General features: G+C 37.4%; 1 protein-coding gene across 1 annotated transcript; it reads right to left on the bottom strand.

Annotated features, from left to right (window-relative positions):
• Positions 1–3,751: 3,751 nt before the first annotated feature.
• On the bottom strand, positions 3,752–15,897 carry LOC136043485 (E3 SUMO-protein ligase RanBP2-like). The gene is made up of 6 exons (XM_065728400.1): positions 15,861–15,897; positions 15,272–15,442; positions 13,692–13,976; positions 11,715–12,025; positions 7,268–7,508; positions 3,752–3,990 (listed from the first exon to the last, which is right to left on the bottom strand). The coding sequence occupies exons 1-6, from the start codon at positions 15,895–15,897 to the stop codon at positions 3,767–3,769; spliced, it is 1,269 nt and encodes a 422-aa protein (XP_065584472.1). The 3' UTR covers positions 3,752–3,766.
• Between the last annotated feature and the right edge of the window lie 994 nt (positions 15,898–16,891).

Genomic DNA, 16,891 nt, shown 5'->3' with positions numbered 1-16,891 from the left:
TGGCAGACCCATGTGAAATCGTCAAAGCATATTTTGCGACTTCAAACAATTTTGGTTATTTTCATCTCTGGATCACGTTGTTCCACTTATCGTTCGGATAAATTCGTCAGCTAAAATGTCTTTTTGCGTCGCAATTGGTAAATTCCGCGCAAATTACAATAAACTGTGAGCAGAAACTGGCTTTGGACCTTTACAGGGATGCAGACGCTTTTCAACAACTGCTCTCTGCCGACTTCATCAAGGGTCATCTTCCGGATATAGGGTCCGAGAGCTTCTGTTAAAAACAAATGAACAAAGTTCGCCCGAAAGAAAAGTTTTGACCACTGTATCTCGGAACATTTTTCCATATACATTTGCTATTCCGTCTGCAGGTTTCCCAGAATAGTCAGACACAATCATCTTCAGAGCCCATGTAATTTGTAATTTTTACAAGTGTTATTTCATCCCGCACCACGTATGCACCTAGGTGCATGGGCAGTTATGCCGGTTCACCGCTCTCCATGGAAGATGCTGCCGAGAGATGAAGCTGATTCGGATTTAGCTTTATGGTAACATTTTCCTTATGTTCAGCAGTTCTGCAGTGAAGTGTAGGAGCCCTTATGGCAGACAAGCGATGTGTTGCAGATAGAACAGTAGAAAGAGAACAGATCTCCTGGAGCGACTCTACACCACCGTTTCCTTTGGTTTCCCATCGCATCTTTCTCTACCAACCACGTCTCCCAGAATTTACACCTTCCCATTTTAATTCAAACTGAAACTTCAAACCCTAAACTTTAAAAAAAGAAAAGAAGTTAGGAGAACAATATATAGGCGATTATCAGAAACGTATTGAAATACCAAGAGCTAAGAGCTCAATATGGCACGTGTGACGAGGTCGGAAGAGCCAATAGCCACGAGTTCATATGGTATGAGCTCTGGCAAAATTCTAAGAATCAAAAGATTGCTTTAAAAGGAAAATCAGAGGCTTAATGCCGGTCGAGATTTAAAATAAGAGCTCTGAGTCACGAGGTCCTTCTAAATATCAAAATTCATTAAGATCCGATCACCCACTCGTAAGTTAAAAATACCTAAATTTTTCCTCTCCCTTCAGCCCCCCAGATGGTCGAATCAGGGAAAACGACTTTATCAAGTCAATTTGTGCAGCTCTCTGACACGCTTACCAATTTTTATCGTCCTAGCACGTCCAGAAGCACCAAACTTGCCAAAGCACAGAACCCCGCCCCCTAACTCCCCCGACAAGATCCAGTCCGGTTACGCCAATCACGTATCTACGACATTTATTAGCGTTTTCAAGATTTCTGGTTTCCCCCTCCAGCTCCCTTCGATGTCAACAGATCTGGTCAGGATTTGAAAGAAGAGCTCTGAGACATAAGTTCCTTCTAAATATCAAATTTCATTAAGATTCGGTCACCCGTTCTTAAGATAAAAATACCTAAATTTTTCTAGTTTCACCAAATTAACAACCCCCAGCTCCCCCAAAGAGAACGGATCCGTTCCAATTATGTTACTCAAGTATCTATAACTTGTGCTTATTCTTCCCATCAAGTTTCATCCCCATCTCTCCACTCTAAGCGTTTTCCAAGATTTCCGGTTTCCCCCTCCAACTTCCCCCAATGTCATCGGACCTGGTCGGGATTTAAAATGAGAGCTCCGAGACACGATATCCTTTCAAACATCAAATTTCATTAAGATCCGATCACTCTTTCGTAAGTTAAAAATACCTCATTTTTTTTAATTTTCCAGAATTACTCCCCCCCCCAACTCCCCCAAAGAGAGCGGATCCTTTCCGGTTAGGTCAATCACGTACCTAGGACTTGTGATGATTTTTCCCACCAAGTTTCATCCCGATCTCTCCACTCTAATGTTTTCCAAGATTTTAGGATCCCCCCCCCCCCAACTCCCCCCAATGTCACCGATCCGGTCGGGATTTAAAATAAGAGCTCTGAGACACAATATCCTTCCAAACATCAAATTTCAGTAAGATCCGATCATTCTTTCGTAGGTTAAAAATACCTCATTTTTGCTAATTTTTCCGATTTGACCGTCCCCCCACTCCCCCCAGATGGTCGAATCGGGAAACGACAATTTCAAATTTAATCTGGCCTGGTTCCTGATACACCTGCCAAATTTCATCGTCGTAGCTTACCTGGAAGTACCTGAAGTAGCAAAACCGGGATAGACAGACAGACAGACCGACCGACAAAATTTGCGATCGTTTATATGTCATTTGGTAGATACCAAGTGCCATAAAAAAAGGGCACTACAAAATAGTCTAATAGTTCAAGAAATGTATGTAAGCTCAAAATCGCACAAGAAACATGGTTTTAACATCGCCTCTTTCGTATTTTGTACTTCGAGCCATTCTCTTATTTTTTTTTCTTTCTTCGTGTGCAACTGAGTGACACCCAGAAGCAACACCCACCTCCTAGCCTATTGACTGCATAGGCAAAGGGGGTCACTCATTTTCGTGAATAGTCTGTCTGTTATATCCAGACGGCAACGCTGTAGCCTATGTAACAAAAAGTTGTCTTTCATAGACAAGCCAAAACAGATCCAAGAATCTCAATCGAAACAAAAATACTGAAAACCATATAACCAAAAGTACTGGTAGCCTTCAGGATACGTAGCTTTGAACCAAATCAACCTTTATCAACCTTCACTCGATTTTAGGAACTTTTTGGCAGCCCTGGAAGCATTGTTTAGGGTCTATTATTATTTTGGATAGAAAATCAGTGGCCAAGCTTAAAAAAAAACAAATAAAAAACAATGTTTCTTTCTTTTTTTATTTATTATTACTTTTGTTCAATTTCTTAAATTTCACCGCTTAACCCTCCATCTCAAATTTTTTGCAAAAAAAAGATGATTCTATAAAATGAGTTTGATCGCTTGTGTCCTTTTTTTTTTTCAGAGTTCAGCAATAGGGGGGGGGGGGGGGGGGTAAGATTTACACCTTTTTTAGCCATTGTCTTACATATTTTATTTCTATCGATAGGTGGTTCCATAGGATAACGTCGTGAAAAGCCAACTAGATTGTGCACGCTTTTTCTATCTATTTAAAAAAAAAAAAAAAAAATTTATATCTACCACCTTAGAGAGACAAAACAACCTTACTTGAACTTCAAACTAAAACATCTAAAGTCTAATCACTCGCCTCACGCCTTTAAATGAATGCATTTTCGCCAGAACAATAAAACAGGATACAGAAAATGTTATACCTGACTAAATAAAATTATATACATTGCAGGTCGTTTGTCTATTCTGTACTAGACATTTCAATGTTTGCCTTTCTTATGCTTTGTGTTCGTTAGAGTTGTCAAAGCTTGTTTGACAATTTATTATGATATCAAACATCTTTTGCTTTGCATGATCTTTTGTGATGTATTCATATTAGCTTGTCCCTACTTGGACAAGAAAATAATTCTAAGGAAGATCATTCTGTATCGCCATGTGATTGAGAATTTGGGGAAAGGAGTTGCTTCCTGACATTTAATTGCAACACCGACTACACTCTTGATTACGAATGAAGGTAAGCGATTTTACCCATAGTTAGGTAATCATGCCTTGTTTCGTCTCACAACGGGGGGATCGAGCTGAAATTTTTGGTATGTTTTTTTTTGGGGTGGGGGTGGTAGTGGTTAAGGGGACTTATGATTCTGTGTTTGAGGGAAAGGAGTAGAATGATTTGTTTCGCGTCTTCACAGGGAATTTTGTTATCCCATTCGTGTCGGGCAACAGGGTTTTTGTTATCCCTGTTGCCCGAAGGCTCTTAGGTTAGTATCAACATAAAATGAAAAGGAAAAACAATAAACTTACGTCCTTCAGTGGGTTTCATAGTGAAACTAAAAGCTGTACCAGCACCAATTTTTCCTGGAGTATCAAAAACAGAAAATGGAGCAGTCGTCGGGGCTGCCTGTTCTGCTGTTTCTGGAATAACACCGAAGACAAAGCCACCTGGAGTTGGTGTTCCCGCAGTGCCGATGCGAAATTTACCTATAAATACATTTTACATACATTTGTAAAACATACGAAATGAATTTATGAAGAATAGACAAATTTGGATAGGCAATAAAAAACGACAAGAAAACCCAACAAAGAAAAGTGGATAGTCACAGCCGGTGAAACAAAGAAGGAGGAATAATATGAAAATATTTCGGTCAAGACCTCCACTCAGTGCAGAGCTTTGAAAAAATTACTGATAAAAATCAACAGGAAGATATAAAGACAGACAAAAATAGGTAAAATTGATACATTTGGATAAAACGAATAATATAGATACAGAATAAAAAAGGCTCTTTCCAAGCATCTGTGACAGAGCAACTACACAAATCCATTTTTTCGTCTTAAAGTTTTTAGATGAACAGCAGAAAGACTAAAAGGAGATCATACAGCCACTAGCAATAAGTCTAACTTATCGCCTTTGCACCAAGTAAAGCTACCTTATTTATTTTAAGTCTTAATGATAGATGTCTGGAAATTATATTAACTTGTACCTCCTAGAAGAATATACGCTGAGTGATAGAGCGCCGTATTGCTTACTGGAAGCTTCAATGAAACTACACACTTAAATCAACATTTTATACAGGAAAAAGAACAGAAAAACACTAGATGACGGAGCACAAAAGAGGTACAATATTTTTTTTTTCGAAGGCTCATGGATAGTATTTTCGTCTTCGTACACACAGCTAAAGCTTTTGCTCACGAATTTCTCAGACATTCCTACTGTAATATATTTCTTTGGACATTCTATATTCTATATATTTTTATTTTTTTATATAAATATGTGTTTTTAATATATATATATATATATATATATATATATATATATACATATATATATATATATATATATATATATATTTCTATAGATATTGCCACTATAAATATTTCTTTGGGATTGCTAGCGGCTTGCATACGTTATTGAGTAATAAAAAGCATACTGAAAACTAAGAGTAATAATTCAACTTTGTTCCTTAGTCCTTTATATGAATTCTTTTCTCTTCTTTATTTCTTCATTGGTTTATTTAGTAAACCTAACTTTTTCTTAGGTTGATTAATTTTATTAGATTAGTACTATATTTTATCATATAGAACTAATTTTAAATTGAGCATTTTTGCTTTTATATTATCATATTATATCAGTTAATGTGGTCACTCTGGAAATGTGGTCACTCTGGAAATGTGGTCACTGATGGACCACATCAGTTAATGTGGTCCGCGCCGCCCACGGAAAATTTCTCGCCCAACAGCTTAACAACTCCTTTCTTTTTAAGTTGTCAATAGCTTAAAAGACATATACATAACTGCGGCATCGAGTAGCATCTTACTCCGCCAAGACCTAAAATACTTTCACCGATCATTACAAAGGCGTTTGGCTCAAAGATCGTTATTAAATAAAAAAAACAAGTTTTTTTTAACTGAAAGCAAGGAGCGACATTAAAACTTAAAACGAACAGAAATTACTTCGTATATGAAAGAGGCTGCTTCCTCATCAACGCCCCGCTCTTTACGCTAAAGTTTGACTCTTTCTCTCAATCCTTCTTTTTAAGACGGTAAAAAACTTTAGCGTAAAGAGCGGGGCGTTGATGAGGAAGCAGCCTCTTTCATATACGAAGTAATTTCTGTTCGTTTTAAGTTTTAATGTCGCTCCTTACTTTCAGTTAAAAAAACTTGTTTTTTTTATTTAATTTCTGAACGTTTTGAATCAATGCATGTTTTGATTTTGGCTCTCCGCAGAGGAATAATTAAAACGAAATTTGCATTTTTTTTTTTTTGGCTAAATGGATTTCTCATAATTTTGACCGAATGATTTTGAGAAAAAAAGAACGGGGGAGGAAGCCTAGTTGCCCTTCGATTTTTTGGTTAACTAAAAAGGCAACTAGAACTTTAATTTTTTACGAATATTTTTATTAGTAAAAGATTTACGTAACTTATAAATTAGCTTACGTAAAGAACTTTGTATTCTCATATTTTTATTACATATATGAGGGGGTTCGCCCCCTTGTCAGATCCTCGCTCTTTACACTAAAGCTTAAATTTTGTCCCAATTCATTAAGAATGACCCCAGAATCACAAAAGCCGTAGAATAAATAGTTGAAATTACTAAAAATACTTTAGAGTAAAGAGCGAGGTATTACGAGGAGGTGAGCCCCTCAAATGGGTAATAATTTCTGTTTGTTTTAAGTTTTAATGCTGTTCCTTACTTCCAGCTGAAAGAACTTTTTCATATTTATTTTTTATTGTTTTTTTTTAAATAGGGCTAGTAAATCCTGCGCTCCCTTCATGGAGATTTTCTTCCCCCATGACAAATTACCGATGGAAAGTTCCCCCAGCATATCCCTCTCTTCTCAACCCCTCCCCCAACCAAAAAAATCCTCCTGAAAACGCCTGTACACTTCCCAATAACGATTACTATATGTAAGCACTGGTCAAAGTTTGTAACTTGTTGCCCCTCCCATGGGGACTGTGGGGGAGTAAGCGTCCCCAAAGACATAGTTATAAGGTTTTTCGACTACTTCGAATAAAATGGCTATCTCAGAATTTTGATCCGTTGACTTTGGTAAAATAATTAGCGTGGGAGGGGGCCTAGGTGCCCTCCAATTTTTTTGGTCAGTTAAAAAGGGCACTAGAACTTTTCATTTCCGTTAGAATGAGCCCTCTTGCAACATTCTAGGACAACTGGGTCGATACGATCACCCCTGAAAAAAAAAACAAAAAAAAACAAAAAAAACAAAAAAAACAAAAAAAACATCCGTGATCTGCCTTCTGGCAAAAAATACAAAATTCCACATTTTTGTAGACAGGAGCGTGAAACTTCTACAGTAGGGTTCTCTGATACGCTGAATCTGATGGTGTGATTTTCGTTAAGATTCTATGACTTCTAGGGGGCGATTCCCTCTATTTTCTAAAATAACGCAAATTTTCTCAGGCTCGTAACTTTTGATGGGTAAGACTAAACTTGATGAAACTTATATATTTAAAATCAGCATTAAAATGCAATTCTTTTGATGTAGGTATTGGTATCAAAATTCCATTTTTTAGAGTTTTGATTACTATTGAGCCGGGTCGCTCCTTACTACAGTTCGTTACCACGAACTGTTTGATCCAACGTCTATACGTAGTGAAAATGTAACTTTTTTTTAATTTGTTTTTTCTTAGCCTTTTAATTTAACATAAAGCCTGTCTCAAAGATATTTGAAAATAATTTCTTGATAATGTAAAAATTGTATTTGACTAAAAATCAAGAGAATCACAATAAAAAAAAACTCACTTGCAGCAACTGCGGATGGTTTCATTGTAAGGCATGCTGGGCATTGGGTTACCTCACCAGGGTTGCGGCAAAAGCACCCAGAACACTCCCAAGTACCAGCAGCAGGCTTGAACTTGTCCAAACTTTGAACCAATTTTTCTACCGACTTATCTTTTTCAACAGCTTCTGGCTTTTCAGCTTCCCCACTTGGTTTTGCCAATTCTTCTTTGACTTTATCCACAACTTGTTTGAGCTCCTTAGCCTAATAACAAAAAAAAAGTCAACCCAAATGAAAGATAAATTGACAGAACGGAGAACGAAGTTTTAGATATGGAGCAAGAGCTCTAATAAAGAGGGGGGGGGGGGGTGTAAGAGAAAATTTGCTTTTGCAAAAAGAAAATTTCAAAACTCCATAAAGAAGAGTGAAGAGAGAAAGTTTCCATGAAAAGAACTATTAAAAAGGATTGCCTACACAGCCAACGAGACTCTTTAAGGGATCTGAATTTTCTACTCTTAATAGTATTTAAAAGGTAATTAATTGACTGTTAGGGAAAATACTGACTAATGGTAAGAGGAAACAGGTTTAGTTTTCACACTCCAGTGATGCCATACTTTAAATAAGAAAAAGATGTGTGAAGGTGGTAACTATCTTTGGCACGGGAGTTTTGAGCTTAAATTACTCTTGGATGGTTTACAAATTTCTGTATAACATTTTCCTCTTTTTAAGTTTTATTACTTTTTTTTTATGAATTTTCTTTGTAAAACGGACCGGACTGGCGAATATTCAGCTTTTTTGTTCTAATTGAGCAAAAAAAACTTTTCACATTAGTTTTAATACAGTACAAGCTATAGTTTGTACTGCATGAAATAAGGCTTTCCTTGTGTTTCTGAACTTCTGATTAAGAACTTATTCCTCCTTGTTTTCGATTAAATAACACAGAACATTACTTGGAAAATTATTTAATTTTTTTTTGCTCATTCTTGGCATAGGTGAGCTCTTTACTTTTCTTTGAAAAACTTGTCTTGTGGAAAAAGTTAAAAAAATTAATTTCTGTTCGTTTTTTATTGACATAGTCTTTTTCGTGGGAAGAATAGCTTTTCAGTTTTCTTCAATAAGAACACATAGTATGGGTGGCTATTTGTATGTTGGAGAAACTTTTAAACACTTTCTAATCCTGACAAAAACAGAATTTTTAATTTACTTTTATAGCTCTTGAAAATGACTTGAAAAATAAAACTTGATAACATTCCCGAGAGATTCTATCTATGCTCTTTGACAACCTGGACACACATATACTCTTTTTATTCATTTAAATTGCAAGAGCAGAAGTAGTAATAGTAGTACCCACAAAAGTTTCAACTTAATACTCCCAGTCGTTCTCGATATATTGCTGAAGTGTCTTAATGGCAACCATAAACACAATGCCTTTTGATTTATTTTAAAGCAACATTTAGTTTTAAAGTATAACGGGCCAATTGCATAATTGTGGGGGGCGGGGTTGACATGCCTAATATCCCTAAAGAAAGAGTTGCCGGACCGTTCTACTATGCTGAACAAAATAGCTGTCTCAAAATTTTGACTGGGTGCGTTTGGAAAATGTCTAAGCTTGAAAAAAAAAAAAAAATCTCTTCTTACTCTTAAAAAAGGAACTAGACACTCGTGCTGCAATTGGGGTGCAAGAGGGAGGACTTTCCTTTCATATATCTAATAAAAAAAAGATTTTAAACAAGTAAAAACATTTTAAATGTATTCTGTTTTCAGTAAAGTGCAAATTATGTTCTCGTCTTACGAAGGCATGGGGGTTGTCAGCCCTACTCATTTGATCTCACTGACTAGGTTATTTATTGTATGATTTAAATAAACAAAATAGGTTTAAATAATTTAACTTTTTAAACTTCAATTAATTAAAGATTACTAGATCTTTAAGGAATATATATCAGTATATCTATACTAAACTGACAACTCACAGCCATATATATATATATATATATATATATATATATATATATATATATATATATATACCTCATATGCCTCCAGGGCATAACTTACCTTGCCCATAAAGTGAATATTCTGAGATAGTTAATTGATTTAGAATTATTGAAAATCTACACGCATATTGAGCTTCAAGTTTCGGAGGCAGTAATGCTATACAATAGTGCATTCGTTTCTAAAAGGTGCAAGCTGTTGGGGGGGAGGGGGGGGGGGGTTCATCATCAAAGACATAATTTACGCTCCTTTCAATTACGTTGAACAAAATGGATATTTCAAAATTTTGATTGGATCTGCTTGGGGGATGGTGGGCGCGGGAGGGGGGTTAGTAGCCCACTAATCACATTCAACTATTAAAAATGGCACTGGTAGTTTAAATTTCCAATCCAATGAGCTGTTTACAAAGTTTCTACGGCCACAATGGCCTTCTCAAAATTTCTATCAGATACTTTTAGGGAAAATACGAGGTGTGAGGGGTATCCACCCTCCGATCACTCTGAATGAACGAACTGAATGGCTCAATGAACGAATTCACTGAGTCCCCTCCGAATTTTATACGATTACTCATTCTATAGTTACAACTCTTGCTCTGAGAGCTGTGTGTGTGTGGGGGGGGGGGTGCCATCCTCAAAGACATAATTTTCCGACCTTTTAATTACGTTTAACAAAAGGGCTATCTCAAAATTTTGTTGGATGTGTTTGTGGAAATGTTGAGAGTGGGAGGGGGTTTAGTTACCCACCAACCATTTTTGACTATTAAAAAGGCACTGGCCCTTTCAATTTCAAATTGAATGATCTGTTTTCAAAGTTTCTGCGACAACAAATGGACATCTCAATATTTCTATCAGATGCATTTTGGGATAATACGAGGTGTGTGTGTGTGGAAGGGGGGTATTCACCCTCCAATCACTCTGAATATTAAAATGAGTAATATAACTTCTGATTACCAGTCCAAAGAGCCCCCTCCAAAGTTTATACGATCACTTTCTATATATATACCTTATATGCCCCCCTGGGTAGAACTTTAAATCCTTGCCCTCAGGGCTGAAGGAGGGTTGTCATCCTCAAAAACATAATTTCCGGACCTTTCAACTACGTTGAACAAAAAGGCTATCTCAAAATTTTGATTGGATCTGTTTGGGGGGATGGTGGGCGTGGGAGGGGTTGGTTGCCCTCCAGTCACTTTCAATTTCCGATTAAATGAGCTCTTTTTGAAGTTTCTACGACAACAAATGGCCATCTCAAAATTTCTATCAGATGCATATCGGGAAAATATGAGGTGGGGGTGTCCCCCCTCTGATCACTCTGAATCTTAAAAAGGGCCCTAGAACATCTGATTTTCAATCAAATGAGCCTTTTCTTGAGTTTTTACGATCCCCCTTCTATATATGCCCCCAGGGCATAACTTATAACCCTTGCCCCCTTCTATATATACCTTATATGCCCCCAGGGCATAACTTACAACCCTTGCTGTGGGGGGGTTATCATTCTGAAAAATGATAACATCTCAAAGTTTTGATTAGATGTGTTTGGGGAAATGGTGGGCGTGGGAAGGGGGTAAGTTGCCCTCCAATCGCTTTTGACTATTAAAAAGAGCAACAGCCCTTTCAATTTTCAATAGACTGAGCTCTTTTTGAAGTTTTTACGACAACAGAATGGTCATTTCAAAATTACTATCAGACAGATTTAGGGAAAATTCGAGGTGTGTGTGTGTGTGTGTGTGTGCAAGGGGGGGGGGGGTGTATCCACCCTCCGATCACTCTATATCTCAAAAAGGGAACTTAAGACTGCTGATTGGCAATTCCATTCTTCTGTGTTCCAAGGAGCCCCCTCCAAAGCTTATACGATCACCCTTTCTATGTAAACCTTAAATGTCCCCAGGGCATAGCTTACAACCCTTGCTCTGAGGGCTGTGGGGGATTGTCATCCTCAAAGACAATTGGATCCGGATCTTTCAACTACTTCAACTACTCAACTACTACTTTCAACAAAAACATCTCAAAATTTTGATTGAATGTGTCTGTGGAGATGGTTGGCGTGAAAGGGGGATTAGTTGCCCTCCAATCACTTTCGACTATTAAAAAGGGCAATAGCCCTTTCATTTTCCAATCGAATGAGCCCATTCAAAAGTTTTTACGACAATCCCTTCGATACGAAGTGCCCTGGTCTAAAAAACAACAAAACATTGTGACCACATTGCTCTTTACTGCACTGCCTAGGATTGTGGATTGGTTTCAAAGAAACAATGTACATATATATATATATATATATATATATATATATATATATATATATATATATATATATATATATATATATACCGAGAGGGAGAGAGAGAGAGAGAGGGGGGAGAGAGGGAGAGAGAAAGATGGAGAGAGAAAGAGAAAAAGAAAGAGAAAGAGAGAGAGAGAGAGAGAGAGAGAGAGAGAGAGAGAGAGAGAGAGAGAGAGAGAGAGAGAGAGAGTAGAACTTTACCGTGTCAGGCAGCTTGAATCTCAACGCAAGTTTTTCTTCTTTCATTTCCCCTTCGGAATAGTCCAGGGCATACCATACGAAAGCTTTGTCAGAATTATTCATTGGCATCAATTCAAGCTCTGGTGTAATCAAGTGGTTACAGCAGATTTTTAACACTTGTTCACGGCGCATGAGGAACCTAACCTTGCCAGTTTTTTGGTGTCTTAAAACTTTGAAATCGCCACGGCCCTTTTCTTTCCATTCTTTGGTATCTGCATCGAAGCGATATAGAATTCCACGGTTACTAAAAAGCACAGTTTCTTCGTCCTCTCCTGCAATAATAACAAAGAACTTGAAAGAAAATCTCCATCTACACCATTCAAGCCGATTCGGGAATGTCTCTTATTTTCATGTTTTTTTGTTTTTTTTTAAATTTAGTGTCGTAGGCCCTAAGTATCCGCAACTTTGTGAAAACTCTAATAGCAAGACATCCTCCAATAATAAGAACTAACACTCTAAAAAATGGTCCTTACAATAACCGATATTTTTTTTAAATCACAGTGCACGTCACGTGTGCTACAACTAAACCTGTCCTCGGTAGAATGAATACGAAGAAAAGCACAACTTTTTCCTGCAACCAAAAAGAATAAAAAATTTTGGGAACCAACAATATGCAGAGTGTACCCTTTTCTCACTATTTGTTTTATGGATCAATAAAAGTAATAATAATAATAAATATTAGAAAAAGGTTAAAAAAAAAAAGTAAAAGCGATATCAAAACCTAGAACGAGTAAAAATATGGTCATGAAGTAAATGAAACTTCAAAGGAACAGAACTTGGTATGAAAGAATAAATGAAAACGAATAGAAATTAAAATTGAAAAGTCAAACTTAAAAATAACAGATACTACTATAATGAATATATAAAACCCAAAAAAGTAAAAATTAAAAGAAAAAGTCAAGTCCAACTTTAAACGACCAGAAATTACCAAAGGTACGAGTAGGCTACCGCTCCATCTAATCTCATGAGATTAGTTTCATTTTTGTTTTTGTTTTTTTATTGTAAAAAAAGCAATTTTGTTTTTTGTTGTGTAAAAAAAATTAACACGTTAATTTTATCTTGAATATTCTTTTTAATTTTCGTTTTTTAGGTTTTAATTTGCTCATTTATAGCAATACGTTATTTTCAAGTTTGATTGTTCATTTTTATTCCAATTCGTATTTTGTTTTCGTTAATTAATTCATTGTTGTTGTTTCTCTAAAGTTTGACTTAATTTATTGCTTTATTTCTGCTCATTTATTTCTTTAATAATACAACCCGAGACATTTTAGCCAACAAAAATATTCAGCCTATAATATATAAACGCATATAAATGGCAAAACAACCAAATCTGTCAACCTTTACTGGTCCGGATCGTCGGTCTTTTAAAATAAGGGGCATTCGCCCCTAGCCAATGTCCATTCTCATTTCAGATTTTTATCGCCGTTGTCCATTTCATGCTACTAGAAGCAATAACATCTCACTGCAGCATCAAGCCAAGTGAGATCGACATAACTACGCACGCCCCTCCTTCACCCGAAGCTATTCAAAGTTTTAATTTCCACCCCTTCCCTGAAGTTCCAGTTTCATTCATTTCCTTTCTTACGACCTCGTTCCACCCCATTGGAGAAAACTTGCTTTTTTTGGCTCCATATGGATGGCTACTAAACACAATCTTTGGCAATCTGTCATCCTTTATCCGCAAAACGAATCCTAGCGTCCTAGCCATCTTAATCTTCTTTCACGATAGTCCAGGACAGTGGGATCGAACCCCATTTTTTGTATAGCTTGTTGTTTGACATACGGTCGGTCAAAGTGGTAACTGAAGTCAGGGAGGGGGAGTAATCACCCTAGCCTCTAAGATACACTACTCAAACCTCACAAAAGTGTTTGGCGCTAAATCACCCCAAAAATTATTCTCACGTTTAAGAATCCTCAAAGTATAAACAAATGTCTAACCTGTTTTGACTTCCACCAAGTCCGGAAGTGGAATTACTGGCTTAAATTCAGCAGTAGGGACAAACTCTTCGGATACCTCCTCTTCGGGTGCTTCTGCCTTCCTTTCCATCGATCCAGGGAATGCAGCTAACGGCGTGGGTTCTTTTTTAGGTTTACCAAACACAGGAGCACCCTGCCCAGGAAATCCTTTGAAGTCGTCAGTTTTCTTAAAACATGTTGCTTCTGTGCTACCAGTAAGACTGCTAAACAGCATACCCGTTGATTCTCCGGCTTTGAGGGTATCATCTGCAAATAGTTGAAGTAAAGTCTTACCCGTTACAAACCGAGATGGGAATATGCGAACTGGTAAAGGTGTTATCAGCCCTTTTTTTTTCTTCATATTTTCAGAAGTAGCCTATTTGACACTAACAAAATATACAAAACATGTTTGATAGTTCCGGAAGTAAATTGGAAGCTGTGGAAGCAAGCTAGGGAACTTAGATATTTCCTTTTAGCTATTAAATTCAACTTGCATTGTTGACCCTTTATCAGTCCTAGAATGGGAAGACTTCTTACAGCAGAATCGCCTTGTAGTGGACCCATTGAATCAAAATGCGAAATACGCAGGATTCTGCCAAAGGCAATATACCAGGGCGCAATATCATCCAACATATTACTTTTTAAGTTGTGAAAGCTCTTAGAAAAGCTTAAATAATAGCTGAGATTTTCTTCCACTTCATTAGACAAGGGGCACATACACATATTAATTAATAGTAAGAAAAAACGGGTTTAATTTTTATACTTCCAACGATGGATATTTTATATGAGAAAAAGATGTGTGAAAGAGGTAAGTGCCTTTGGCACTGGAGCTATGGTTTTAATACTGTTAGATGGTTTGCAAATTCCTCTATCGTCTATCACATTTCTCCTCTTTTAGATTTTTTCCTATTAAAAGGGACGGAACTGACATATTTTCAGCTTCTTCATTCTAGTCAAAAAAAAAAAAAAATCGCAATAGTTCTAATCAAGACTAAGCTACCGTTTATACAGGGTGTAAGAAGCTCATTCTAGTGTCTATGAACTTCTGAATAAGAGCTTTTATTTCTAATTCTGGAGCATGATTTGAACTGGGTGCCAACATTTCCAAAGACAAGACAAACTCACCTTGTTCTTGCGTAAATAAGATGGAACAGAACAGTTTTTGAAGAAAAAGATAGTTTTCAATAGTGACTTTTCAATATGACTATCTACCTTAGTTCTACTGCCCTAGGAATGACGCATGGACGGATAATAGATAGACACATCTATCTATTAACAAATGAACTAACATCTTTTCTATGCAATCCTAATAAGGAAGTTTAATGCCAGAAATGCCTCTCGATCAATTGGACTACCTGTCTTGGCTTTTTCTACAATAAGCCATGACTTGATGCCCATAACTATTCGATTTTAATTAAAAATCAACGAAATTTCGCAGAATTTCAGGGAACAAATGACAGTTGAAACATTATATTTTTTTTTTGTAAATAAATTACATGAAATAACATTTTACAGTTGATAATTTCGATTTGGTTTTCATTTGGTAAAACAAATTTGACTACCTTTTCCTTTCAATATGCTCGTCAATGTTACTTCTTCACTCTTCTTCTTTCCGTTGTCTGATTTCAGTTCGGTTTTGTCTTCTGGTTTCAGTTCGTTTAGCTTGGGACTACCAAACGTAAATCCAGCAAATACGTTAGGTTTCGCTGTCTCCTCTTTCTTCTTTTCTTCAGCTAAAAATGTAAAAAAAGATTAACAAATGGTACGTTAACAAAAGCAAAGAACTCATATAGGTGCTATATACAATAATTTTAAGATCACACCGCCAAAATTCCGTTAGAGCGGTTGCCAAAGGACTCTTCTCTAAACACCTAAAGTTCCCAAAGATACACTGTTATGTTTCTTCTCTGGAAGCTCTTCTGAGCGACCTCAGAAAAGATACCCCCCCCCTCTTATTTGAAGTATGGAGAGTAGTGTATAGACAAAATAGAAACCTGGCCTGGATGGGAGATGAGGGTAAAACGTAAACTCATTCTCTTTTCTTTTATTTGAGATAACTTATGTGGAACAGGCTCTGTTGGGGGACTTCTATTCTTCGACTATGAGCGTATCCATGCGATAGGTATTAATCATACATTAGTTTGAACCGACCGGAGCAAGCAGCTTTTATGTCAGGCCGTTCAACCATCGAAAAGATTTTCACGATTCGACAGATAATGGAAAAACCTATGGAGTTCCGACGTAAAGCTTTACTTGCCTTCGGCGACTTCCGTGTCGCGTTCGACTCAGTGGACCAAGAAGCCCTTTGGCTGATTCTAGAATCGACTGGCCTCCCTGAGAAATACTGCAGACTCTACAAAGCTCTACACCAAAGTACAGAGAGCTGTGTTCAAGTCAACGGCCAGCGCAGCCCATTCTTCAAAATCACAATAGGAGTAGGTCAAGGATGTGCAGTGGCCCAGGAGCTCTTCAATGCCATTATAGACCACACCATGACAAAGGCAACTTCACGTCTCAGTTTTGGGCTCAAGTTTAGGGATCACGTCATCTCAGATGCTGACTTTGCCATCCTAGCGGAATCCGTGGATCAGTTGCTGGAAGTACTTCGGATTCTATGAGAAGAGGCCGCAAGGGTGGGACAGCAGATCAACTGATATAAAAGAAAAATTATGGCCATAAACCCGTCTTCTTCTAAGTTAATTCTCCAGTTAGCTTAGACAGAACAACTAGCATTGAAGTTGTCAAAGGTTCACCTATCTGGGTTCTACAATTTCCTCAGATGGATCGCTTATGCCCGAGCTGCAAGCAAGGATATCCAGCGCCTTCTGCCCTGGGTAGGCTGGACCGTAATCTTTGGCGAAAACCAAATATCAGTCGTTCAACTGAACTGCGGATTTTCAACGCCCTTGTCGGTTCTGTAATGCTTTACGGAGCTGAAACATGGCATGCATCTACCACAATACTAAAGGCCATCGATGTATTCCAGACGAAGGGCCCGAGAAGGATTGAAGGTTTAAGGTGGTTTGATTTCATGAGCTATGAGAAGCTATTGTAGCTCACCAAGCAGTCCCGATTTTCTATCTAAGCAGCTGAGCGAACCTTAAGACGGTCCGGACATCTACTTCGAATGCCCTTGCACTTATCCACAAAGATGATCTTCGACTTTGACCCTACGGAAACCG

Source organism: Artemia franciscana, unplaced genomic scaffold (genome assembly GCF_032884065.1).
Source record: "Artemia franciscana unplaced genomic scaffold, ASM3288406v1 Scaffold_6601, whole genome shotgun sequence".
NCBI lineage: Eukaryota > Metazoa > Arthropoda > Branchiopoda > Anostraca > Artemiidae > Artemia > Artemia franciscana.
Note: the sequence above shows the minus strand (reverse complement) of the source record. Positions and strands in the feature narration are given on the sequence as shown.

What these genes read in the sequence shown, in the direction of transcription:
- LOC136043485 (XM_065728400.1), bottom strand. Translation starts at nt 15,897, where the DNA reads ATGGTTGAACGGCCTGACATAAAAGCTGCTTGCTCCG. An exon ending in CATAAAAGCTGCTTGCTCCG is followed by an intron (nt 15,443 to 15,860) that starts GTCGGTTCAAAC and finishes TTACATTTTTAG; the next exon opens with CTGAAGAAAAGAAGAAAGAG. An exon ending in GAGCATATTGAAAGGAAAAG is followed by an intron (nt 13,977 to 15,271) that starts GTAGTCAAATTT and finishes AACTATTTGCAG; the next exon opens with ATGATACCCTCAAAGCCGGA.